Genomic DNA, 26,976 nt, shown 5'->3' with positions numbered 1-26,976 from the left:
AATGAATGAACAAATAATGACAATGCATATGATAAATAAATGACAGTAGAATTGGCCTCCGTGACTCTCAGTGTTACACCCAGCAAGCTGCATGCTTAAAACATATTCACTATCAAGTACAACATCCTAGGTTGAAAACCAATACTGCTTCTCATCCATCATACAGAGAGTGATTCTATATTAAAAGCTGTATTAAAATGACTCTGTATTAAAAGATGTAAAAAGCAAAGCAATGATCTCTGATCAAAACTGTTGCTCATGATCCTCTTTTTTAACCTTTTGGAAAAGTTAGGTATCAACTTCTTGTATGCATCACATTGGTCATGTTTCAATGAATTCAGAAAAAAATGAAACTTTACGTATATTATTAGTTATCTTGCGAGCGCGAGTGGAACACGGAATAATGTAGTGCCTCTGTGTCCCACATGCCACGAGGCCGAAGGCCGAGTGGTATGTAAGACACAGACGCACTACATTTTCCGTGTTCCACGAGCGCGAGCGCGATAACGAATTTATCTTCAAGCAAACTTGACGCACAATAAAGATGAAATGCACGCTGTACACAGACTTCAGCGCTTATCCTATACACATGCGTGTTTGTACGGAATGGCGCGCGCATCTTGGAATAGCGCAACACGCGGAGTGCGGTATGGACCGTGGCCGAGCGGTATGGTTATATGTAGCACGGCTTGTTGCCATGGATCGACCAATCAGGATCGAGGATTCAAGTTTGCTTGCAGATAAAGTGAAATATACGTCTATTGAACCTGACAGTGTAGCCTGAACACTAAGGTATAGGTATTGGCGCATTTGAACAAAATCTAACAATGAACAAGTATGTGCTGCAGGACTCAAGACTCAAGCGTTTATTACATTCCTTTATGCCTGTGTCAGAGCTTTCAAAGTCCTGAGTCACTGTTCATTTCAGTACAAGGAAAGGACTTCACTGCCTCACCAATTCACAACACTCACTTCAATTGGAGGATGGTGTTGGTGGCTTAGTCTGGGCTTGATATCGTCTCTAGGTTACGGTAGAGCAAGGGTGAGAATTACCACGCTGTCCTGCAAAGCTAGACTGATTGACTGTCCTATAGGAGGCACACTGGTACAGCTTACTAGACTGGAGCAGAGTTTCACACTACAAATCTGTACTAACTCAGCGTAATTTGGTCTTGGTTTCTTTCTTCAGGTAGATGGGCTGCACATCAGCAGGTTTGTATTTCCTAGAGAATCAACAATTATAAAAGGAATATTATTTTCCCAAATCAAACTGCTTAACCTAATTATTAGGCAGTCACAGCTGTGATTGGGCAACACATCATGGGGCAGTGCTTAACAGATCAAGTGACTGCTGCAGAGAGTCCAGGTGACACAGTAGTACTTTCCTGGGTTATAAGCTGCGTGCAAATTAAATCTAATTACTGGCAAATCTCTGGTTTTATATCCAGCCAAATATTTCATACAATGTGTATTGTTTTCAATTACTTTTCATCTGATTTTTGCTCAGCAATCTGTATTGTATCCTGTGTTGAAGGAATTTACAGTTCAAAAGTCTATGTGAATAGCAAAATAAAACAGGATTTCTCCAAACTCAACGTTGTTAAATGGCAATATTTTTGAATCTGTTCACTTACGCATACGGTGATGCAGGGAAGCCAACAATAAATAATGGGGATTCTTTCATGAATAGTCGCCATGATGCTCTGTGCACATTCCTGGCATCCAGATCCCAAATACGGAAGCACTGTTGAAGAAATGTCATTTAATAGATTTGAGACTTTTTAGCATGCAAAAACAGGTCAGATTTTTTTCAGGAATACCAGACTTCCAGGCATATCGTACATATGTATTACGCCACATTTTTTTGATTTTTGTTTATTTCTTGGCCAGGATTAGCTGGTAAACAGCAATAAATGGAGCATGGCCTTTGAAAAACAGGACCAGGTGCAATACCATACCAGGCTTTGCCCTTCCCGTCACAAGTGCTTGACAAAAATTTACAACATATTAAAAACCTACATCTCCACAAAGAAAGAAGAAATGATTGGAGGCTCCAAGCCTATGTGAAGACAAAGTCACTAGGCTAACATGCTCTATTTAATATGTCTTCTCAATTCTTGAAGGAAATGTCAACTGATTTAGATATTTAGCATGCCATTAAAAGGTACTAATTTTGATATTACTAATCCAGAAGTTATCATAATCCAAAGCATTAGCCCAGACCCAAAACGGTTCAATGTAAGTTCACCTATCACCTACCCTTGCAAGAGCAAGCCATGTTTCAAAGTCACTGTCAGTGTACATTTGGATGTACATGACATAAGATTTGCCCTTGGTGTATGGTATAAAATGTTCTTCATCGCAGGGATTTAAGGAGTGATCTAGCACGGTTGCCTTGCTGATCAACCCATGCATCAGGTCTTCATACGCTTCTCTTGTCAGTCCTTCCAGGTTTTTTAGCTTCACATGAGGCACTGTGTTATAAGGATGCTTCTTGAAATACATTTCCTATGGTACAAGGGTCAAGCACAAGACTGAATTAAAATTTACATTAAAATTTATTGTAATCTTTTATTTTCTGTTCACAAGTGTTTTCCGCTTTCATTTTCCAAAACTCATACATGTCTACAACACAAGAACCCTTTTTTTTACCATAATATATTAAGAAAAGTCCCACATTTATCACTCTTAAAAATGTTGAAAAAAAAAATTCAAGAACTATTCTCAATAACATTTCTTGAACACGTACATGTATTTGTTAACTGCTTAGTCAGCAAATTCCATCAAACTGCCCATTACTGTTGGAGTACATAGAATAGCCCTCCGCTTACACCAGTCCAATGCCCTCTACATCCTAATAGCTCAGTTAGTGCTTGCATTAAACCCATTTACAAGATTTGTCAACAAATATTGGTGAAATATCAATTGTCTATGGTTAAGACTTTGAAAGGCATTCTGACAAACCTGAAAATGACTATTCATATTGAGACCACTAGCTCCAAAATGAAATGTCCTGGAGATATCTGGTATGATGCACTCTCGTCCTTTGCGCACCTGGGGTGATCGCATCCACATGTCCCAGTCCCAAACCTACAGACACAGAAATACACTTGATTTAAGAATGAATGAAACAACAAACAATAAACTAACCAATAGACACATGCAAAGTATACTCAGTGCAAGGCTTTAATGCTTGTAAAATCCAATGCAAAACTTCATCACACACAATATTAATAACACTATCCACTGCTAAAACAGATTTAAACCAGTCAGCCCACCTTGGTAAGCTCAGTCTTTAAGACCTATGTACTATTAAGCAGAAGGTCGTGGGTTTGAGTCCCACCCGAGCAGTTGATATTTTTTCTTGCAAGCTCTTGGACTGAACCGAGTACCCAGGACTTATGAGATTAACTCAATGCACAGTCAAGTCATAATATATTTGTTTTTCAGTGGCAATAGGCATCTGAAGCCAGCCGAATTAAACTGACCTTACAGGATATTGCCATATGTCAGTGGCTATGAATGCATCAGAGGGTATAAAAGGTGCTCCTTGTTTATTTGGTTTAAGCAACTATAAATCCTCGATCTCAACCAAACTGTGCACATTCCTTTTGGAGAAAGTTTGTTTAAGACCAACACTGACAGTGCGAGTTTCGGCTTAGATAACTATTTTGATCAACCCCGGTGCATACAAAAACCAATTGATTATGACCAATTTACAACAACTATTCAATCCAAACCTTGGATTAAGTCTTTGGATTCCAATGGTTTGTTGTGGCACACAGCCTACAGGCGGCATGATAACACATTGCTAATCCAGTGGTGAGGATACTGATTGTATCCACTCAACATTAGGTTTGATATGCAGTCACACCATTTTTGTTTTGATACAAACCAGACAATAGATAAGCTCACATCATGAGAATTGCTGCAAGATTCTGTTTATAATCGACACTGGGCCGATTCAATGGCTTCCTAACAAATATCAACCGTAACAAGTAAAGTTGTTTAATCAACATTAATCCTGATTCAATACCCCACATGCCACATCTTATAACATCATACTTGTAATCCTAAATGTCTTTTTAGAAGCAATGCTATACAACCCTCTGTTTAATTTTGTGCCAAGTTTTCCCAGACCCTACCTTTTTTTTAATTTCAGACTAAATTTCACTATCCTATTGTAACGTTTATTGTTCAAGTGACTTCAAAAGTACAGTTTTCACGTTTATACAGTGTGTAACTGTATCTGAAGCTCATCAACCAAGGGGTTCAGCAACACGTTTTGAGGCTTCAGGTTAATTAGGAAACGCTACATAGCAACTTGAGACTGCTACCTGAGAGAGTATGATGTTATGTTCATGGCAGCATTCTTCTCACAAGCCTTTCAACAATGTCTTGAATACATCTACCAGAATTGCTGCCTATGACAGACCTGGGCAAATGTCACTGCTTGTAAACAAAAAATAGGGTCTTATTGGTGAAAGTAAAGCATTTTACTAGGACTCTATTGAATAAAATACTCAGGCATTACTTCTGAAGACCTACGTCATACAATCTAGAGAACTATTGGGCCTATGCATACGTATGATTTGATTCAGGCTAAGCCAAGACGTACCTTTTCTGGTGTGGGCCAGTTAGGTTCTAGCTCCTCCTTATACAGTGACCGCTTCAGCAACCAGCCAAGACCAGGCATACCTTCTACACGGTACAGCAGAGCAGGGTCATGAACTGTATGCTCATAACCCTAAAGGGTTCAAAGAACACAACAAAACAGCCATTCAATTATCTATTCATGGTGAATAAATGGATCACAGAAATATGTGCCATGTCTGGGTTTCATGATAAAGAGCTTTATCTTCACGCACAACATAAAAGCCTTGATCCTGATTGGTTGATCCATGGCAACAACAGTGTGATTTTAACCCATATTATACAGTCCATATGGTAATTAAGTACATCCACACTATTGATCGGTATGTACATTGAATAGCACACAGGTGGAATAGGATGACTGCTGAACAGTGACCACAGTGTGCGCATTCCATATTAAATGTACGTAAAGTCTGCTTAAAGATCAATTCATTATCCCACTCACACTCATGGGACATAGAAAATGTAGTGCATCTGTGTTCCATACGCCACTCAGAGGACAAATAGAGCAGAGCATCATACCAGATAATGGTTAGGAGTAACCAGGGCATGATTTGACAGAGGGGGCTCTGTCACAAACACAAAGAATGTCCATTTAAGACATCAACTTGACATTGGTTCCATCACACTGAGCATACAATGACAAGGAACCACTGACAGAGAACACTGATACACTACATGGTGTATTGGATTGTGAGGCAATTGGATCAATCACACCATGAGGAAAATAAGGTCAAAAGTCTGTGTAACTCACCAGGTCATTCCAGGATGATATACAATACAGGCTATCATCCTTTTCAAGTAGGTAACTTGTCTGACTGAAATAGCTGAAAACAAATTAAAGACACAAAAACAATATTGTTTTTCTTTAAATGTTAGCTAGACATTTGGCATTAGTTTTTATCTTCAACCAAACTTGAATCCTAAATCCTGATTGGTCGATCTATGGCAACAAGCCGTGCTACATATAACCATGTAGCACAGCCATGGTCCATACCGCACTCTGCTTATTGCGGTATTCTAAGATACCCACGCCATCCCGCACAACATGCACGTGTAATAGAATAACTACTGAAAAGTTTGTGTATAGCATGCGTGTACGTGATCTACATAACCCCCGCGGACCGACACACAAAGGGAGAACAACAGATCCTTTCAGTCCTCAGGAGTTGGGTCTTTTGTTGGAAATTGTCCTCTGTAGTAAGTTCGTGTGCTAAGTCTATGGGAGAGTGTTACATTACAGGGACAAAGGGAAACACAAAGCATTGTCCTCGAAAGTATAGTAAAACAGGACTGTGCATCAAGTTTGCTTGAAGATAAATTGGTTGTCCCGCTCGTGCTTGTGGAACACGGAAAATGTAGTGCTGCTGTGTCCCACAAACACACTACATTATTCCATGTTCCGCGAGCATCATGAGAATTGCTGCAAGATTCTGTTTATAATCGATACTGGGCCGATTCAATGGCTTCCTAATAAATATCAACCGTAACAAGTAAAGTTGTTTAATCAACATTAATCCTGATTCAATACCCCACATGCCACATCTTATAACATGATATCCTTGTAATCCTTGATATCTTTTTAGAAGCAAAGTGCTTAAAACTGTTCATGTAAAACAGCATATATTTGTTACTTCACTCCATACACAACTACGAAATATACAACTGATCTTTCACTTCTAAAATTGAAACATTATGCAACGGTGAAAACTTTGCTTGTGCAACATTTTGTTGCATGACTTATGAAACACTGTTTCCAGAAAGTTACATCGCAGGAGTGCATGCATGAGTCTGCAACTTGATCATCATAGAACCTGTCATCCCTCAACATATGAAGGTTGTTACAAAAAATTCACAGCTTTAGTTTTGAGGGTTATGAAATGCTGGGTTAGACAGAGAATTTTTGAGAGTTGCTGCCCGATTTTATACATTTTAAAAAAATGGCGCACTGAGCTAATCTAACACCTGCCTAGTGACCATAATGAAATTAAGCAAAAAGCAAATCATCTTTCTTGTCAAAGTTTAGAATGAAACCTGTGCATCGTTGCCAAGTTTTAAGCAATTAATGGCAAAGTAGTTGTGCAGTGTACAACAAATTTACTGCATAAATCTTGAAATCAGCTACAGCTCTAGTGATCATCCTCTCTCTTACCTAAATATGTCTTCTGAAACATCCAGATCTTCCTCCAAAATGATTGCATACTTGGCATTCTGGTGGAGAAATATCAGTGATGATGATTCTTATGAGTCTGTTGAGTTAGGGTTAACAATATGTACAACTAAGCTAGTCATTTGAGTGTTACTTCCGAGACCATAATATACTCCCAGGCAAGCAAGCAGCAAGAGGTTAATACTTGGGTCAGCTTCAGCTCCTCCTTATTGGATGCTACTCCTTATTGAGTGCTACTCCTACTCCTTATAAAATTACTAAGAGCTGTTTTTCCCAAACTGCAAGATTTTCAAACCTATAAAGGTCCCATGCAATGTAAACTTTTAATGCAATCCTTGAAAATACACCTTTGAGTCATATTTAACTTCATTTTCAATGTTTGTTTTGCCAATTTCAAGGGTATTTGGGTGTCTGGTTGGATGCCAATGTGAATTTACATAGTCATAAGCAAAACTGTGATGTCATTCCAGGCAGAAACCTCAATGTTACAGCTATTTCAGCACCAAAAGTTGCCAGAATTTAGGATATTTTGCTGTCATACTTTTTCTTTTCTTTGGTGATAAGTTGTGTCAGAACATGGCAAAGAGTCAATGAACAAACTTTTCTCACAAATGTTTGCAATGAGCAATTTTTTTGGGTTCACAATTTAAACAAAAAAATCCCTAAACTGAACAGCGTCTTCCTGAAATGACATCACAGCAACAACGCCCTCTGTTGTCCGGAACAGCATGGGAAATTCTTAATGTTTAACATGTTTAAGAAGTGCACTTTTAAAATTCATACATTTAAGCAGAGTATAAAGTTGCACACAAAAATGTTTCTTAGAAAAATTCATGTCAAAGACCCTTTAACCCAGAAGTGTATCCAGCGTTTTACACCAGAGGGCAAAATTTGGACTTTACTGTATCAACATCTAAACCGTCTTAAAACCGTCATAAAATGTACAATTTAAAAAAAAAAAATGACGTTTGGGAGGAGGGGGGGTTAAGCAAATTGCCAAGTTTGAAACGAAACGTTTACACTTTTTCATCACAATTTTATTCCTTAACCCTAACCCCCTAGGCCCTTTTGGCTAAGAACCATCCTCAATCCTCCAAAATCCTCCAAAATTTTTCAACTCCGCCCAAATTTTTCAAAATTGTCAGACAGTCCTGCCTCAAAATGCATTCATCGTCAATCCTCCAAAATCCTCCTCAACCCAAAATTTTGCACTCGTGTTTAAATGAAGGATAACCAATGCCAAATCCTTCAAAATCATCCGACAGTCCTGCCTCAAAATGCATTCATCCTCAATCCTCCAAAATCCTCTTGTGCTTCAATCACCATTCATCCTCAATCCTCCAAAATCCTCATGTGCTTCAATCACCATTCATCCTCAATCCTCCAGAATCCTCATTTGATTCAATCACCATTCATCCTCAATCCTCTAGAATCCTCCAAAACCGCCAGGAGGATTTTGGAGGAGTGAGGTGGGTTAGGGTTAATTTAGAACTTTCTTAAATTGGGTTGTCATGGGAACACAAAGTATACTCCCAAGTGCTTTCCTTAAGAGTTCTTAAAACAATATGGAATTATACTTGTGATTCCAGCCTTGGAAAGGCTATCTACACAACTTCTGGAGGTGAATATTTGAATACTGCAGGCAATCACATTAGTTGCATTAGCTTGAATGACTACAGAGGCCAATTGGCTACCAACGGGCTAGCCATATAGTGTTGGCTGTGTTGGCTGATCTGACTGGCCTTGACTGTGCACATACTGGGTACATAGAGAATGTAGCCGTAACGCTAGCCTCGTAGTATTGGCTTATCTGACTGGCCTTGACTGTGCACATACTGGGTACACAGAGAATGTAGCCGTAAGGCTAGCCTCGTAGTATTGGCTTATCTGACCGGCCTTGACTGTGCACATACTGGGTACATAGAGAATGTAGCCGTAAGGCTAGCTCGTAGTATTGGCTTATCTGACTGGCCTTGACTGTGCACATACTGGGTACATAGAGAATGTAGCCGTAAGGCTAGCCTCGTAGTATTGGCTTATCTGACCGGCCTTGACTGTGCACATACTGGGTACATAGAGAATGTAGCCGTAAGGCTAGCTCGTAGTATTGGCTTATCTGACTGGCCTTGACTGTGCACATACTGGGTACATAGAGAATGTAGCCGTAAGGCTAGCCTTGTAGTGTTAGCTTATCTGACCAGCCTTGACTGTGTACATACCGGGGACATAGAGAATGTAGCCGTAAAGCTGGCCTGGTACTGTTGGCTTATTTGACCAGCCTTACCGGTTACATAGATAATGTGCATGTAGCCGTAAGGCTAGCCTGTTAGTGTTGGCTTATAATAATAAATAATAATAATAAAAACTTGGTATCTAGATAAACCTATTCACTGCGCTGACCAGCCTTGACTGTGTACATACCGGGTACATAGAGAATGTAGCCGTAAGGCTAGCCTTGTAGTGTTGGCTTATCCGGCCAGCCTTGGATCCTATTGGTGTATGCTGTATTCCCTTGAGGTCAAATAGTCTGGTCACCTCCAGTGGCTCTTCAAAGTAGCCATCAATGAAGACATTGATCATTTTGGGATTCACTGAAAAGAATTTTTAAACAGAAAAAAAGGATTAAATCTGGCTTTTGACATGCTTGCGATCTGCATACGAATGACATGAACTTATCATGTGTTGGTTTACTCATGTATTAATACAATCACTATCACACAGTGATGACTTTGAGATGAAAGACTTTCAAAAGTGAAGACACCACCCAAAAATGACATAAATTAACTCACTCACTTAAAAACAATACAGAAAATCACTTGGAATAAGGTTGGTAAAATTATGACACATGATTAATTATCTTGTACGAATAAGGAAACTCTTGTTTCTTCAATACTGAGTTGTAACTAACCTCCATGAGCTGAGAGAAGTGACCTCAGCATACGATACAAGTAGTTTGGTCTATTACTGGCAATTACAACCACTGGAATATTCCACATCGTGTTGTTCTTAAGCTGTAAGAAAGAAAATACAATAAAATGTTGAAAATATGTCAAAGAAAGTTACAAAGCAACAAAAAGGTGGTTGAGCTAGGACAAATTCTGGACTGAAGGACTTAGGCCAGTATTCAGAATGTGACTGACTTGTTCTGGTCTCATTTCAATAGGAGCTGGGGCATCACAGGAACAAAGACTTCCATATCCTTCCAGTTGATCACAGAAGGTACGTCTCCTTTGATTTGCTTCTGTATCGGGCCAACTGCATTCACTCTCTGAAAAAAAAAGACATAAATCAGTTCAGTACTCAAAAGTCACCCAAAAAAAGAAAATAAGATGAAAAGGAGTTATTAATCCAGAACTTGTACATGTGTTGTCAACTAGACATGTTATGTATTGTTTAAGCACATAGTGCAAAATGCCTAAATTATATAGAAAGCTACATTGTATGAATATGCATTACAGTTTATATAATATGCAGTAGAGTAACACTGAGGACTCCACTCATTGATTACAAACAGACTGCTTTTGACAGAAAAGGGAAAAGTTCAAATCAAGATAATATTAAGTAGGACGTTTCTGAACATACCTTTGACTGACATAAGGTTGATGGTAGTCTTAAGTATGACTGGAGAACCCCAATGATTCATGTCAACTGCTTTGTTGTGCATCTCTGCAAATGCATGACCTGCAAGAGAGCATCCAGGTATCTAGCAATGATACAACTATCTGAATCTAAAATGCTACAACCATTTAACTCACTGAGATTGTGCAAGCACAATAGACAGACAGACATGTTACATGAATAGAGATCATAATATGTACATCAATTTTACTGTGTAGGATCAACATTTCGTACTTGTACAAATAATGCTTAACTTATCATACAAAAGTTGAGTTGAGAATTTTTGTTTCAATCTTGATAAATGAGAAAAAAATATAAGGAGAGTTTTGATTCAAAATTTTGACCAAGTCCACTTTTGATCTGTTTTGGGCTATATATTTAGTCAAGCAACAGACACCAAATAGAATACCAACAAGAACCATGTGGTACAAGCCACGGCGGCCGGGTAACGTGTGAAGACGGCTATACGGCACCGTCCATGCTCCCGGGCTGTACCGCGATTTTTTTTTCCCCAAACGACATTCGCATGGGGTTGTACGCTATGGCATTTTGCACTTTACTTTTCTTAAAAACATGAGAAAAAATACAAAATTAGAAAAAAAGAAATGAAATCAAACGTAATGTAATTCAGACTTTATTTGCCTTTTAAAAGAAATCCTCCAAAGCCTCAGATTAGAAAAAAAATTGGGTACAAAACGGTGACTTGAACCCACAACACCGGGAAGATCCCTCGGAGTACAAAATCACGACCCTACCGACTGAGCTATCGCACTGCTCGACAAATCCTGGACATTCATGGTAATATATACCTGTGTACGTATCATAAAAGTATCGTAGAGGGCGCTCAAAAACCATGGATGTAGTTTGGGGAAAGAAAATTCGAGGCCGTACTGCCATACCGGTGTCATGCCAAAACTGTCCGGTGTTAAATAGTGTCCCCTGAGCATGTACAACAGACGCAAGACACTTGTGTCCGGTGCTAAATATAGTGTCCGAGCGCTGTCATGCATTACAGCACGGATTTACGATACTGTTCGTCAATTTTCTTGCCAAATACTGCACCAAACGATGCTCAAAATGAAACCGTCATTTAGCAGCCAGAGGAATAATTTGTACATTGACCACTATCACGCTACCTAGTCTACACGTACACACGTGACCTGACACAAAAACAAAGCTTTTAGCCGAATTTGAGTTTAAATGTTAGAAATATCAATTCATAACAAATTCTATAATCAGTTTAATAGTAACAGATAGAAAAGTTACAGTTAGAAACAAAAGTATAAAAGGAAAATTAGATGAAAAACGATTTCATTTGTGACGTCTTGGAAGCTGACCACAAGCACGCCATATGATGCACGCTAAGCGGACACTATTTAGCACAGACATTTTTTGGCATGACACCGGTTCCTCGATAGTACAGAAAACGAAAAGGAATGGGGCGTGATCCAATATGCGAAAAATATGCAAATTGGATGCATGCGCAACAGTGTTTGCAAAACCAGTCTTCGAATGCAAAGCTGTCACACTTGAGTCACAAAGCTGTAATACTTGAGTTGTATGAATACAATATATAGCCCCCGAGTGAAGTGTCCAACAACCAACCCACCCACCCACCCACCCACCCACCAACCAACATAAGCAGCTCAAGCCCACGGCGTGTTTCACACCGCCATGGGAAAAATATGTACTTGGATGTGTTGATAGGATCAGATCATAATAGCTGGACAGCCATACCTGATGGTAGTACCCATTTGCCTACTCACCATGCTTCCTCTGCTTCTGAGTCACAAATGCCCAAGTATCCCGCCAGCCCATCTTTTCAGCATCTCTACTACCAAGGGTCTTCAGGAATGCACGGGCCGATTCCTTTAGCTGAAATGTACCCTCATCCTGTTGCAAAGTGCAGGACAACAAAGCAGTTTTAATTCATACAATGGAAATATCAATATAGAAAATAAGCTAAAGTTCAGGAAAACAATCTGTGTATTTTGCATTTCCCCACCTGCAAATACAACCATGTACAACATGTTGACACTAAGTCAAGAAAAGTATTCACTGGTTACTGTACATCCGCCAGTCCCAATTTACCAAGAGTGTAACATTTCCAAAAAACTAAGTGCGTGGGACTACTTTGTAAATCTCCCTGTATCCCACTGAGATCATCCCAGTGGGTACATCTGCAGTGTATACAACATTTGCTTCTCCACCACCAAGTACACCTTAGGCCAAAAAAAAAAGTCTCCGGTTTCTGGTATGGAGCTTGCCCAAAAAGTGGTGCGGCGACGCGGCTTTTTTTTTTTTTTTATCTGACTTTTTTGCTTCAAATGTCGGCTGATGACTGCAAATGGTGCCCGACTAAACTTAGTGCAAAATGTACGGGAGTCCAGTGAGTCCACATAAAGCTTATTCTCGATCATACCCCCATCTAAAAACACGTTAAAACTGTGCTGCAGCAGAATTCCAGTCAAACCAGTGAGTTTGGCGGTTTTGAGACATCATCTTTTATTGAAAAAAACCACTTTTTCATTTTGCCGACGCGCAGGGCTACGGCGACGCGCGCGCATACCAGAAACCGGAGACTTTTTTTTTTGGCCTTAGCTGGGTACCTCCAAACTAGGTACATGTACAACCCAACAGTCAATCCATACCACTGAGAAATCCCAATCCATGTGCTGTTACATACCAGCTAGACATCACTGGATATCCTAATGCACAGACCCCAACAAGGTGCATCCCAAATAGGTTAAGTCCCACAGCACCCAGTTTTGTGTAATAATTTAGTTTTGTGTAATAATTGCTGATTAGTTTTGTTCTAAGAACATACAGGTCCTTTTACTGTGCCAAACTTATGAAATAATAATTATTTTATCAACAAGCTGACAAGTAGCTACGGTAGAAAATTAATAACTTTTCGATTTGCGACAGCTCTGAATATTCATTCTGTGGACGGATCCATTAATTTTTCACCCTCTTTTGGGAGATTACATCGTTTTTCGTATACATTCTTTACAAAAAAAAATATATTGCGAAAATTAAGAACTTATTTTGAACGAGGGAAAGGTTTTTGACTCCTTAAAAAGTATTATTTGTAATTTTGACACGGTGAAAAAGATGAAAATGCTGGTAAATTGTGCCGAGGAAAGTGCACCCTTCACCGCAAATGGTTTGGTCCAAACGAACTACGTCATAGAACACGGCAGGGCAGGGATATCCCAGCCGCGCTGCGCGTCCAAAACAAGAGCACGATTTTCATCTAGAGAATTGCATGTGCGTACAATTTTTTCAAAGCGTATCGGCCCTGATATCCTATTGTATGCCTGGCTAGAACATCGCAAATAATGAAGATGCATGCGGTGACTTTCCAACACGGTAAATTCAATCATCCGTGCGCTTTAATTTTGCCCTTTCATTGCAAGCATTAGCATTCCTAGCGCTATCAACAAATACTTGCCGAACTCTTCCGAACCGACTTTTGGGTTCGGTTCGGTTCGGTTGGGGTTCGGTTCGGAAGGCCAAGTTCGGCCATTTTTAGTTCGATTCGGTGGTTCGGCTGCAGCACTACCAATTTGCACCCTAGAAACACGATTCTGGGTACACTGGACTGGATGACCCCTCCTTCCAGTAGGTACATGCACTCCCCAACTTGGTAAAGCCACCCTGGGTACATCACATTTGATATATACAATGTAGTGTGATGGATACACACCGGTGTTTTAGGTGGGATTGATGGTCCAGGGTTTGTAAGGTATTCTCAGGCTGTGCTCATTGGTGGCCAGTAATTGCAAAATTATCATAACAATGTAGCTTCAGACCATGTTATGAGTATGAGCATTAAGGAAATACACAGAGAAGCAAAAACAAAGTATGCAGACTTGCAAAAATATCCATTTCTTATTTGTCTTCAATCTAACAATACTTGAATGGCCTTTTTTTTACTTTGTCGTAATTTAACCACTTTGATGTGTATGATTGGCTCGCAGTACTGTCAATGACATACATGTACATCATAGTGGCAAGTTCCATTGTAGAATGGTTCCTGTTTCTAGGTACCGGACCCAACTAGGTATATGCCGAACTGGAATCACAAAAGAGCACTCACCTTAATGGTGAATATCAGTATCCTTCCATCAGACACCATATTAAGAAACAACACCATAGCCTCATCTTCATGTGCCACATAGGTATCAAAGACACGCCTAGCCATGACACTACCAGTGGCTTGGTTTAGTACTAAGATGTGAATGCCCCTCCCAACATCTTTCTCTTCCTCTTCTACAACCTGTAGCATGTGCAAAGAAATGTACCACCAAGAAGAATGTCCTCAATGATCAATGCTTAAGCAGTTATGCAACTGATTTCAGTCACAAAGTGAGCAAGCATTATTTTCCATATTTAAATGCATACAGAAAGTAGAAAATCAAACTATTGACAGAATAGTCAAGTACGGTACTACTCTAATTCAAATTTCTACTTGAGAGGAAACCAGGAATGAAATATCAGTTTTGTGTTGGATACATACATGTATACATGTACCCACACCATGCATATGTAGTGTATTAGTAAAACTTTAACAGTGGGTCACTAGAGATAAATAGGAGGAAAAATAACACTAAGACAGCCCGACTATCCCATTTTTGTAAAAACATGGTCAGTCTCTAATTCAAAAAGCAAGGTATGAAGATAAGCAACCCAAAACCCACACTAGTCAGTACAACAGACATCCGTTTTCTGCCATGAACTCCAACATACCAAAAACAGAATATATTGGTCTTCTGTTTTGGTGGGACTACACTCACATTATTATTATATTATTTTGTTTACTTTTTCCTTTATTTATCCACGGTAAACCCAAACAGCAAAATATCAGATTGAATGAGAAGAAATCCAAATTCACGCTGTCAATAATAATATACCACATTTGCAGGAAGTACAAAATGACTGAATAAAAACAAGACAGTAACTGTTTAATTTCATCATAATAAGACAGTAAAAGATATCTTGAAACATAAAACAAGTACAATACAAACACAAAGCCTATTTACTACAATGATAGATTCTGAAAAGCACTGCATGAATAAAGATGAAATAAGATACTTTTTATGTGGCAAATTCAGAACTTTTACCAAGAGTTCATTGTGATTACATCTTAAGTTAAGGCAGAAGAACAAATATCCAAGCAAAGAAAAACACAAACACCAACAAAAAACAAAAATCAGAAATGAAACTGGCATATGGGGAAAAAAATCGGAAAATATTTAGGCGGATCGAAAATCTGGCATACGCTGCAGTTACACATGTGCATGTACACATGTACCGGTATGTACAATACACTTCATGCCCAATTTCCGGACACTGCCTCCCATTTTATTTTAGATCCAAACGAAGTTTTGTACGATAAGAAAAATGTTCAGTGTTTTCATAAGATTAAAAAGCCTGAATTACAGTTAGAGTAACGGACTCATCAACAAAGAAGTTCACATCTTACTTGAGAAAGTCAAGGAAAAAGTCCGATACACAAGGGCACCATTCATGACACCATTCAACATGTTCAATCATGTCCATGATTCAGCCAAACTCCAGTAACGTACCGGTACGTGGGAAAAATCAGGTATTATCGTCTTTTTCTTCCAGCAACCGCCAGTGAAATGTATCACTTATGTTCTCTACGCCATCCTCAAGATAATCATGTTGATTTTAAAGCATTGCATTTTGTACAACTTCATCTGAACCTCCAAAAATCACACATGTTGGATTTTATCCATTGGATCATTCATGTGGCTACCCGTACCAAGTCGGCTGTATAGCGGGCGGTAAGGTGGTACTGTTGCATTGTGCGCACACACGCACCACACACTGTATTACCGTGTGACGCAGTGATTTTTTCCAAGTGACAGGTCAATGTTAAACCTTTTATCCAGCCGAAAAGGCTCTAATCAGTGTTGGCCTAGATGATTCTACCGTAGAATCACTCCATTTACATCTGGTGAAAGAGATTAAATCTACACTCACGATAATTTTTATTTGCCATTTTCATCGACTTTTCTTCGAAATTATAATCTAAATAAAATCACATATTGTGAAAAAAATCATTAAAAAATCAAATTTTGTGGGGCAAATCATGAAAGTCGGAATTTCGTTGGAAAAACAATTAAATACTTGATACTTTTTTAAAGAAACTGTGGTATATTAATGTTTCCTTCCATGACATGAACTAAGATATATTCCTGTAGTACACAAACCAGGAAACTCAAAATCCAAAAGGAAGATCTCATTTCATCCTATTTATAAAACTGGAAAATGCCTGTAAAGGATTTCAATGAATATACTCTCATTTTTAACAACTTGCAGATGGAATGAAAGCCCTTCCAAACTAAAAATGGATATGTTTCATAAAATCAACAACTGATCCCCTGATCACGTGTTTAAAAAAAGTGCCTTTTAAAACAACAACCTCAAATGACCCCTAGATGACCTTTGACCTCTAATTTCAGAAGAAACCCCCACCGAAGGATCACTCCATCCAAGGGACATCAAAATCCATCAAATAATGTAGACAAAGAAACATTTGAAGCATACTTAAACAATGACTTCTAATGAACCCTACATGACCTTTGACCAAGGGTCACTGCACCAAGTTTCATCAAAATCAAAACTTTAACATACGGGTCCATGGTCATACGGACGCTCCAGCGGGCGGACACTTCTAGGGTTGGTGTATTGTTGTCCCTTTGTCCCTATTTCTAAAGATTTCACTTGCGGGGTACTTCCAATGGACAGGTACCCCACAAGTGGTCCATGGTAAGTACGGTCATACAGAATTTAGGACTGATAAGTGTCTCTCAAAACTTTGTTTAGGCTACACAATGAACTGGTTTGGGCATGAAGAATGTAAAATATACAAGTAAGATTTGAGGCTTTTTCATAGACATACATACAAACATGTCATCTACATTACCTGAGTACCCCCTACAGATATTGCAGCCTTCTTGTCACTAGACAGAACCTCTATTTCCAATTGATGGGGAAGTTTATCAAATGTGTTGCCATTGGAAACCAAATCTGTCTCCACCACTTCATCTTGAACTCCTCCTGGCAAATAATGAAAATAATGATGAGAAAGACTACAATGTACACTGTTTGTCAATGGAGAGGTTATCAATTTGGGGTCAAATAATATGTTTGTCACAAAAATCCTTCAATCAAGTAATTTATAAAATAATTAACTCAGCCTCAGAACAAATATTCACCATGATTTCAGGTTTGTGACAAAAGAACTACAATGCTGCAACATTTTACAGGGATTCATCTGTTCAAAGCTTCTGTTGCATACATATTCTTATTGTGACTAAATTCCACCTCGCATAAAACTAATCAAAGCACTACCCGTCCTTTGACAAGACTTTAAACATTTAACAACTGGAGGGGCGACCAAATATACCCCATGAGATCATCACGATTGCCTTTTGCCCTTGGAAAACTTCTCTACCCTTTTGGATAGAGAAAGTATGTCAGTACGCATGTATTAAATATTGGCAGTAGTCACAATGGCCTATCAGCTGTCAAGGTTTAAATGCACGTGGGCCATGATCCTGGGTGCACAGAAAGGACTGGTTCAAGTACAATCAAGGCAAAATGATGACTGTTCAGTGCATCAAGTTTTGATCTCAGGGCATGTAGAGGCTTCCTGCAGGCAACATATTTGAATGATAAGTAGAACTCATTCTTGACATCATACCCAAAGAATTCAATAGTGCCATCACCAACAACCAAGGGCAAAAGGCAATCCTGACAAATAACTCAGCCTGCACTGTGTAGTCTCTACTCAATTTGCCTCAAAGCTTTGTCCAAAGACTAGGCACTGCCTGAACGAGAGCTGTAAACCAAATGGCATCATGTACATTCCAATGCCAAGTAGGAAACACTGTCCATCATTAATGTATACGGAGTGCAACTTGAAAGCTACATGAAGGGGTCAAAGTACTTTGCTTACCCTCAGATTGCACCTCCCTGAGCCTTCGTCCAGTGTCAGCAATGAACAAGATATTGATGATGACTGTGGTCATCAGAACACCAACCAAAATAAACTGAAGACAGAAGACAATCAAGACAAACCAAAAATGAGGCAATGTAAGATTTGGAATAAAACACAACATTGTGGTGACAGAATTTAGTGCAAGATTATTTGGGTAAATATGCGACTATTTTCCCTTGATGACTGATGAATGCTAATGAAACAAAACATCAAAAAAATGCAGCACTTTAACAAAATCAGAAATAACACTCGGAAGAAAAAAGCCGCCAAAATAACATGAATGTATACATTATTATAAAAGAACTGACATACATGTAACTGCAATGGAAGGTTTCAATGTGAATAATGAATTGTGACCTCAGCACAACATCATGACAAATTGAGATGGTGCTTTTAAAATGTCATCATAATAAATACTGAATAATTATAAAGATTTATACAGAAGACACAAAACTAAAAGATAAAAGGTTGATTAAGGATTTTAAAACTTTGCAAAACTGTAAAAACAAAATTAAATGAAAAGAAAAACAGAGTGAAAATTCACAGTAACTTGCTTATGGGCGATTCCAAGCAAACAGAGACATGATCCCAAAATATGAAATTCATTCCTGAGCTTGGTTTTTGCATTTAAGTTATTGCTAACACATGTAAGGATCAGGATATAAACTTTTTTTCGCCAATCCTTCATCACTTTCTGTGAAAAAAATTCAGATTACTAAAGGTGTTCTTTGGCTGGAAAAAAATCAGCCTTTCAATATTCAAATTTCAAATGGTTGGTTATTTTTACACAGAACTAGCCTTATTAAAACTATATTTTACTTTGATACTTGGACTTCAGATCTTCTCAAAACATTAACAAATTTTGGACCATGGCTCCTTGTATAGCAGTGTGGATGCAATTTTGTTGCATTGGTTTGGGTATGTATTAATGCGAGACTTAACCAAAACATCAAGTTTTTGATATTGCTGCTGAATAAAATTGATTCTGTCTTTGCCATTTCATATTTTGCTTCTTCCCTTAGTAACAACTATTGAATTGATAAAAGAAATGAAAATGATACCAAGCATGATGTCATCAGTAGGTGTCAAAAATTGAAATGCGAGTAACCACTGTAATGCAAGTAACCATATAACTTTCCATAATGATAATGAATAAAAATTATGACTTTTGATTACTGATTTACTGTTTTTTGATAAGAAGAAATAATGGAAGCCCCTTGAAAATGTAAATTGATGCAGACTAGGATTTGTGGTACACATATCTGAACAGTATAAGAATTCATAGGGCCTACATCAAAAGTTGCTCAGAATCTGCATAAAATCACATTGTGTACAATCAATCTAATGTTGATGTACAAACAGTAAAAGCAAACTTGAGAGTTGATGAGGGAATGTTATCAGTAAATATGCATAATTGACATTTTTAGAGTTATATTGTCATGTACATGACAATATAACTCATGTTCAATAGGCCTGTGCTGGGCACCATCAAACTTTTCTAAAAGACAAATTAAGATTGAGTGGTAATCTTTTAATTACACTGATACTTAAAGAATGATTAATTGATTTAATTGTATAGCCTAGCCATTTGTTTTGTTTGATAAAATGATTTAGGTTGAATTAGACCTGTCCTGATTAAGATTTGATTTTTTTTTCAACCAAATGAACCAAATTGTAATGCGAGTAACCGTAATGCGAGTAACCAAAATCCTTCTTTGGTCATCTTTTATTCCTTGACTTGTCTGTTGGCTTTATTTTGGTTTCCGTCCATACGTTAAGGGTTGTGCAACTCCATGCAGTTAATATCTGATCGAAATTGTGGGGGTAAAATTTGTATTTGACCACAGCCAAAGTGTCGGACAAACTGTAATGCGAGTAACCATAATGCGAGTAACCAACCTTTCTCACTGTATAATTTATATCTGATTTGGGTTTTCATTTTTTATTAACCATTTCAGTTAAGTACTGTGGTAGGTGTCCTGTAAATATATTAATTTGGTCCTTGCACTTTCAGTTTAAGCAGACCGAGGAATCAAACAGAGCCAATTTTTGGCATGTCCTTTTTGTGTAATGCGAGTAACCGTTTTTTCGAAAGAGTGCCACGATCTTGTCATGGTACTAACATATTTTTTTTTACCATCAGGTTGAAGCCTTGAATATAGGGTATATTTATGCAGCATAAGAGATAGATAATCCAACTACTGCTAAAACCACAGCAATCGGAACACGAAAGGGTGCAAAAAAGTGTAATGCGAGTAACCTTGGAATCGCCCTTATGCACCACAGGGAGTCATACGAATACATGAAAAGTACATACATGTAGTACATGGACATACATGTACATGTACATGATGTATACTACATGTTTATTTTATTTGACTTCACCTACATGTACATAAATGTACATGTACCATACTTGCTTGAGACCCATGTACAGTACCGGTACATGTAGCAGGAATATTCATTAAAAGTGTTGAAATTCCAAAGATGGCCAATATGAAGCTCAGGGACTTTCAGTGATGTTAGAAAACTGTTGATTTTTCAGTTCAAGTACTGATCCACTGCCATAAATTGACCATGCTACATGAATGCTATTTTACTTTTAGATCTGAATGACAAGTAAGTAAGTGCACATCTCTGCCTCATACTTAGTTACTCAATCTTTGTCTTGGAACACCCTGGATGCATGGCAGGGGCCTGGTCAAATGACAGTGTCAATTAGGTCAATTGACCAACCTAGAGGTCAAATATATAATGAAGGCTAGTATAAATGCACACAAATATTTTGGCTAAGTTAGGAAATTTATAATGTCCAGAAAGAGACTACATTTGAGTTTGAGTGTGACCGGAAGACAAAAGCTAATTTGTTCCATGCGTCATAGTGTGAAGACAACCATGCAAAAATGGAATACATGTAAACCAATTAAAAAATGTACGTATGTAAATTTACAAATACTCCTGAAAATATGGCACATACATGTACTTTCCCTTTGCTATGGCATTGTAAAATTGTAGAATTCCTAATTTTTTTTTGGTGAATCAATGGGACTCAGTATTTTTTCTTAACTGAGACCAAAAATCACTATATCTTTGTTGCTCAACTTGTGCATACACGTGAGGCTGTGCCCAGACAGTTTTACTATCATGTTATGTGATGTTATACATGTCCACTATTAGCAATGCTGGAATCAAGTTTTCCTAACTTGCACGATTAACTACTTTTTGAAACAATGAACTAGTAAAACTCTTAGTGCTGCAGCCGAACCGAACTAAAAAATAGCCGAACTTGGCCTTCCGAACCGAACCCGAACTGAACCGAACCCAAAAGTTGGTTCGGAAGAGTTCGGCAAGTATTTGTTGATAGTGCCATGAATGCTAATGCTTGCAATGAATGGGCAAAAATAAAACGCACGAATGATTGAATCTACCGTGTTGAAAAGTCTCCACATTCATCTTCATTATTTACGATGTTCTAGACAGGCATACAATAGGATATCGGGGACGATACGCTTTGAAAAAATTGTACGCACCCATGCGTGAAAAGTGTGCTCTTGCTTTGGCCGCACAGTGTGGCCGGGATATCCCTGCCTTGCTGCTTTCAATGACGTATTGCGTTTGCAGTGGCGTAGCCAGGAATTTTTCAGTGGGGAGGCGCTGGGGGGGCTGGAACATTTCATGGGGGGGGGCGTCATGTAGATCAATGATAATTTTTTTAGAAACTCAAAATCTCAGTGGGGGGGGGGCGACTGGGGGGGCGACAAGGTTTCATGGGGGGCGCCACTGGTTTGGACCAAACCATTTGTGGTAAAGGGTGCGCTTTCCTCGGCACAATTTATCAGCATTTAAATTTTTTTCACCATGTCAAAATTACAAATAATACTTTTTATGGAGTCAGAAACCTTCCCCTCGTTCAGAATAAGTTCTTACTCATCGCAATATATTTTTTTTCGTAAAGAATTTAACCGAAAAATGATGTAATCTCTCAAAAGAGGGTGGAGCACCCCTTTACAAAATTAATGGATCCGTCCTCAGAATGAAAGTCAGTCGCGAAACGAAAAGGTGATTTTTTTTTACAGTAGCTATTTGTCAGCTTGTTGCTAAAAATAATTATGATTTCATAAGTTTAGTACAGTAAAAGGACCTGTTTGTTCTTAGAACAAAACTAATCAGCAATTATTGCCACGAAGCAAGTTTTTAGTGCACAGGGAATGCTCGGACGCAGACGGAATTCGTCGGCAAAACAAATCAGCATGCATGGGAAAATTTTGATCATACATGTACATGTAGTTCGCTGGGCCGCCGCGGGGCCGGGATAGCCCGAGGGCCAAGATTACACCGGTAACATGTAGCAATTTACGATGTTTATTTCTCAACGTGATAAACTCAAATGATTATGGTATTTTGTTTACACAACAAAAATGAGATTCCTTCTTCAACTTGTGTTGTATAGCAATTGCGGTACCTATTTCTGTCACACCGTGCGCGGTACACACATGTTTGTTCGAACAGGGGAAACGGCCGACATGTACATGTACAGTATATGCTTTTCATTACATTGTAGTACGGACATGTACATTATGTATGCACTTCCGAAGTCAAACCGAACAGAAGTTCGGAGAAAAACAAATCGAACCGCAACCGAACCGAACTGAACCGAACTTTGAGATCCGTTACAGCACTAAAAACTCTATCCTGTTTAGTGTATGTACCGGTACATTTAAAATTGTATTGTTTTATTTATTTATTTTTTTAATATTTTTTTTTTACTGGAAAATGTACAAAACAAATTCATCTGTGATACATGTATTCCAAATTTGCATGTTGGGAGGAAATCAACACAAGGTTATTTACACTCGCTATGGCAAACATATATTTCATGCAAAATCATGAACGTGGGTTGACTTTCTGGTGTAGCATTATTATTACAATAGCACATGACTTTCCCTATGGAAACATTGCCACTTCTTTTTTCCCCTGCAAACACTTTTGTAGAAACTTCATCAAAACTGTTTTTCTAACAGCTTAGATTTCAATCACGGAAGTGCTTTCATCATTTCCACATATGTACAATTACATCGTGTTCATACTTTCCGTCTCTCCCTATTTTTCTGTGTGAAATACCCAAGTCAAACTTAAGGACTCTCAAATTAAAAGGAATGTTGATGGGGAAAAACATTTTACATTCCTGTAATATTCAGTCATGTCCAAATGTAGCAATGCTTTTCACATTTAGTGTATATTAAGATAAAAATATACATGTGTACACTAGCTGCATAGTATAGTACATGTACCTATATGTATGTGTGTGTAATGAATTGATAGTGACATTGTTATGATACAGAGGTAAAGCTGGCTTAACACATGTGACAGTGACATATTGGTTCCACTGTTGCATTGCAATGTCTCCATTTCAGTTGAATTCGCAGCAACCTTGATATTTATGCCAATAGTCGACCTGGGACAGTTAGTTGACTATATTTTAAAATAAAAACACAGATGACCTGCATGTACCGGGGTACTTCTTGTTATCCTAAATGTCAATGCAAAATGCAACATTATTAAAAAAAAAGAATTTCAGATTTGTTTTTCACATCTCTTTCTTAGATGATTGTCATTGAAACACACACGTTGACTAAAGGTTGGCTTTTGAATTGCCAACATTCCAACTTACCCGGTACCAGTATGTATAGACATACATGTACTTAATCAATCCAATGCACAAAACACCTGCCAAATTAATCACTACTGATTTTTCATATCTGAAATACATGTACACTGTAGCAAGGCCATGAATTATGGTAACTACATGTACTTGCTGCATGTACATGTAAATTACATACATGTAAGAAACTTTTAAGTTGGCTTGCTTTAGGGTTTGTTTTTTGTAAAAAATGCAGGGTGATGGGGTACAATTTTCAGTTCAGGTATGAATAAGTCAATTAAGAAACAACAGAGATTATTAAGTCTAGAGTCATTTCTTAATTTAAGCATTTCATCATTGACCAAATACAATAAAATGAAATTATTTTCTCTGAAATATGACCATTCATAAGATGGAATTTGCGTCGGGTTGATGTAAATTCAACATCAGGTTTTGCCCTTCACTTATGTGTAAACACTGTATACTACATGTGTACCTCCTGAGTGAAAGTTAGACAAATTCCATCTATGAATACTTTCATTGCGGTACCCACTGCTACATCACTAGAAAGCAGGAGGTCGTGGGTTTGAGTCCCACCTGAGTGATTTTTTCTAAATTTCCAACTTTCACTTGAAAGGTTACACACTGAGTATACAGTGTTTACATGTCGGTTAATGGCAAACCCTAATGTTGAATCTGAAATATGACTTACTCAAAATGTATGTGTACGCATTGATTTGACATCTAACTTCTGGTTTGATCCAAGAAATTATCTGTGCAATAATCAGCACTACTGAGTACTCAACGATAGATTTCAATTTGCACATGACAACATAATACATTTTATGTATGTGTCACTTACTTCAATTTCTAAGATCGCCCGTTAGATAATTACACTTACACAGAACATGTGCATACATATACCTGAAAAAATTTGGAGCCCAGTCTTCTGAAGAACTGACCCCTTGTACAGAAACTGTGGTGCCTCCTAGGAATAAACGGTTGAGCCTTGGGGTTTGGTTTCCAGCTGTCCATACTCCACCAAACTGCTCAGTTCTTGCAAAGGGATGGAAACTCAACTTTGACCTCTGACTTCATCCATGACATGAAGATTACAGCAGAAAGAGATGCACAAACTGCTGTATCTCAAGAACATGTACTCGCATTCGTCACTCGTCAGCTACATGTAATCCTAAAATATGAGGAATACAAATATTTTCAGATTTCCTTTCACCAAATACATGGACATTACCAAAACACTGAAAAGGTCAATATAATGAAACTTTCAAATTCCATATTTACATCTAAATACTATGTCATAAACACATCCTCAAATAAAAAACAAAGGCTGGTCAAGTTGTGTTTATTTGATGAGTAATAAATATGAAGCCATATGGTTCCTTGTTTCCATTGCCAAGGTATGCAGCATTATCAATATTTCCGCTCCAGTCAATTTCCGTGTTTAACCTAGATGTAATACTGATTACAAGGGTTTGTGTGAAATTTATTATTATTCCACCTGAACCATTTTTACAAGATCTTGGAACGAGGAACCAGACTTGTATGACTCGTGACTCAGACTCAGACTCGGACTCGAGTCCCAATTTCCGTGACTCGGACTCAAACTTGAGCCACGATGACAAATGACTCAGACTTGGACTCGACCCTGGGAACTCCGACTCGGACTCGACCTGCATGACTCGGGACTCAATCAAAATTACCACAAATTACCACAAATTACTTCTTTTCTTTCACCAACTCATTACAAATTATTTTGCAAATCACTACTTACTTCCCACAAATTCAAAGACTGGCTGCCCCCGATTAGGAATAATGGGTTAAGGAATAATGACCATCTCAGCACAATATGCTGTAGGACTAACAGGTACTGTTACAGCTCTATTCCCTACTTAACTGATCTGATTAACAAAGATATGTGACCTCTTTTTCCTGAGTTGATGAAGAAAATCTTTGTTGGTCACAGTTTCTGTTTAACTTATTAGTGGGTTGGGTATGTACATGAGTGTATAGAGCTCGCTCAATGACGGCCATCTTTGTGGGGGGCTGCGACTGCGTATTTTATGCAGTCGGGCACGCATCATGCGGTGTTGAAGATGTTACAAACGCTTGTTGCTCGGGATGTGTTCAAGATATGCGACGTGGCCGGTGCGTGTTGTGCGGGTTGGCGCTCGGATTGCTGGTGCACATGGGTGGTCTGTAGGAAATGATGCCGTCAGTTGAGCGAGACCTCTTCTTCCTCCCCTCCAATGCTTTGTAGTATTCTATCATGTACCAATACATATGTATATGTAAATGTATTTATTGTTATTTACATTTGTTTGTAATTTTTGATTTGAATTATTTTAATTTTTTATTAGTTGTGTGTATTTTGTTGTGATTTACCTTTTTAATGTCATCTTTCACACGGTGTAATTCACTGTAATTTTAATATATAACAATTTTTAATGTGTGTAAATTAAACTGCAATTTGGCCTTTTGGCCGTGAAAGTTCAATAAAATAAACCATTAATAATAATAATAATAATAGTTCCTCTCCTGAGCAAGCGATACAGTTAGTGCTGTGCAGGAGAAATGCATCTAAGTACATTTGTACTGTAGGCCTACATACATTTTTGTACACAAATGCAGCTTGCTTGTTTCCGAAAATTATATTAATTTGTGAAATTTATGTATTGAAACATGTACCCCAGCGTCCACACTTGATATTGTGTAATGCAACCTTGATAGTGTTCGGTACCAGATTATCCTTTCCACACACTGATACCTTTAATGTTATGTAGTTCCAGTTATCAGAGAAAAGTTGCGAAAAATGGAAACATTTTCACTGTGAGGTTTTAG

At 38.2% G+C, this 26,976-nt stretch overlaps 1 protein-coding gene across 1 annotated transcript in view; it reads right to left on the bottom strand.

Annotated features, from left to right (window-relative positions):
• Positions 1-469: 469 nt before the first annotated feature.
• The window catches only part of LOC119743426 (protein O-linked-mannose beta-1,2-N-acetylglucosaminyltransferase 1-like), a 36,299-nt gene continuing 9,792 nt past the window's right edge, over positions 470-26,976 (bottom strand). The window contains exons 2-17 of the mRNA XM_038219827.1: positions 25,042-25,309; positions 18,435-18,528; positions 17,400-17,533; positions 14,544-14,723; positions 12,208-12,334; positions 10,406-10,504; positions 9,964-10,091; positions 9,732-9,834; positions 9,245-9,414; positions 6,806-6,864; positions 5,408-5,480; positions 4,619-4,747; positions 2,965-3,090; positions 2,260-2,508; positions 1,635-1,744; positions 470-1,223 (exon numbers count right to left, since the gene is read on the bottom strand). Coding sequence (XP_038075755.1) covers positions 1,157-1,223; positions 1,635-1,744; positions 2,260-2,508; positions 2,965-3,090; positions 4,619-4,747; positions 5,408-5,480; positions 6,806-6,864; positions 9,245-9,414; positions 9,732-9,834; positions 9,964-10,091; positions 10,406-10,504; positions 12,208-12,334; positions 14,544-14,723; positions 17,400-17,533; positions 18,435-18,528; positions 25,042-25,152 — 1,959 coding nt within the window. The 5' untranslated portion in view covers positions 25,153-25,309 and the 3' untranslated portion in view covers positions 470-1,156. The remainder of the gene's footprint in view (positions 1,224-1,634; positions 1,745-2,259; positions 2,509-2,964; positions 3,091-4,618; positions 4,748-5,407; positions 5,481-6,805; positions 6,865-9,244; positions 9,415-9,731; positions 9,835-9,963; positions 10,092-10,405; positions 10,505-12,207; positions 12,335-14,543; positions 14,724-17,399; positions 17,534-18,434; positions 18,529-25,041; positions 25,310-26,976) is intronic.

The sequence above is a fragment of the Patiria miniata genome, unplaced genomic scaffold, assembly GCF_015706575.1.
Source record: "Patiria miniata isolate m_02_andy unplaced genomic scaffold, ASM1570657v1 HiC_scaffold_6, whole genome shotgun sequence".
NCBI lineage: Eukaryota > Metazoa > Echinodermata > Asteroidea > Valvatida > Asterinidae > Patiria > Patiria miniata.
Note: the sequence above shows the minus strand (reverse complement) of the source record. Positions and strands in the feature narration are given on the sequence as shown.